General features: G+C 40.1%; 1 protein-coding gene across 2 annotated transcripts in view; it reads left to right on the top strand.

Annotated features, from left to right (window-relative positions):
• The first annotated feature begins 6 nt into the window (after positions 1-6).
• The window catches only part of LOC107571269 (pseudokinase FAM20A), a 4,495-nt gene continuing 3,163 nt past the window's right edge, over positions 7-1,338 (top strand). For both annotated transcript variants that reach the window (XR_001607156.1, XM_016257585.1), the window contains exons 1-3: positions 7-307; positions 645-754; positions 936-1,017. Coding sequence is in view for 1 of the 2 variants with exons in the window: in XM_016257585.1 (XP_016113071.1) it covers positions 216-307; positions 645-754; positions 936-1,017 (284 nt within the window). In the remaining variant the exon portion in view is untranslated. The remainder of the gene's footprint in view (positions 308-644; positions 755-935; positions 1,018-1,338) is intronic.

The following is a 1,338-nucleotide window of genomic DNA, read 5'->3' as shown; positions in this document are numbered from 1 at the left end:
AATGCAGCCTTGCTGAGCAGAAGAGACTTCTTTCAAAAACATTAAAAAGACCCCAAACTTTTATATACAGTACCTCTAACTTTTGGGCCTGTTTTATATCAGAGCGTGAGTTTTTTCTTTGACCAGCCAACAACACATGTTTCTTCGCCAAGTGTTTATACGTGTGTAAGTCGGAGTATGCGGTGTGTGGTCATCCGGATCTGCTGGAGGGCTCCATGTCTGCTTATCTGCCGGGTTTGAGCATCGCCCCTCGAATCTCCATCCCAAACCCCTGGATCCGCGCCTACAGTTTCACTGGGACAGAGGAGTACGCTGGGACTGCCATGCACACTAAATCACTCTTCACTTTCTTCTTTGTGACTTAATAAGAACAGGAATGTGTTTTAAGAAAGTTAAAAAGCATCCATTTAGATTCAGGTTAACTTGATTTATGCAGAAAATAAAACAATATTCCAGTCCGATCAACACTGGTTGTTTTATGTAACGTAGAATGTCCTTATTTGGATTGAGAAATCCAGCTCTTGATCCAAACCGTGGCTAAGAAGCAAAAATGTTTGTCATGCTCACAAAAGGGTCTAGAGTTCAGTAATGTTCAGATGAGTCCAACAGCTTGAAGCAATTAACATCTTCTCTTTCTTTCCCAGGTGGGAGGTCAACCCGTTATACTGCGATAACGTCAAAAAACGATATCCTTACAACTCTGGGAACAGACTGCTCAACATTATCGACATGGCGATATTTGACTTTCTCACAGGCATGTTAATATCCACACATGATGGAATTAACTTCATGCCAACATTTTACGTAAAGCGATTTCATACCTGACAATCAAAGTGGTGTGTTGATGGTTGGTTTTGCACCAAAATAAGCTTCGCTTTAACAATAAGGAAACTTTAAAGCCAGTGTACTGACCTTAATTTTCCTTCATATTTTAGGAAACATGGACAGACACCACTATGAAGTTTTCACCAAGTTTGGAGATGATGGTTTCCTGCTCCACTTAGACAACGCCAGAGGGTATGTGCTCATCTGGACATGAACACTGAACTCATTTCTGCAATGCACTGCACAGTTTTCACTGTTGCGATCACGTCTTTTGCGGTGGCTTGTGAAATGCATGGCATTTTATAAACAGCACTCAAATCAAAAGAGGTTCAGCTTTTAAAACGTGTCTTTTTTATTCCACCGCCTTACATCATGCATTTTTAAATGCAAAAAATAAAGGTTCTGTGTGAATGGCCCCTCTCACTGTTTAAGTATCAAAGCGGTTTCTTATCAAAGCCCATTTTCGATATAAGAAATAAAATGTAATGCTTTGGAAAATCATGACGTAAAATG

The sequence above is a fragment of the Sinocyclocheilus grahami genome, unplaced genomic scaffold (genome assembly GCF_001515645.1).
Source record: "Sinocyclocheilus grahami isolate Dianchi unplaced genomic scaffold, SAMN03320097.WGS_v1.1 scaffold1573.1, whole genome shotgun sequence".
In the NCBI taxonomy this organism is placed as follows: Eukaryota; Metazoa; Chordata; class Actinopteri; order Cypriniformes; family Cyprinidae; genus Sinocyclocheilus; species Sinocyclocheilus grahami.
The sequence above is the reverse complement of the archived record's forward strand: the minus strand, read 5'-3'. Positions and strand labels throughout refer to the sequence as shown.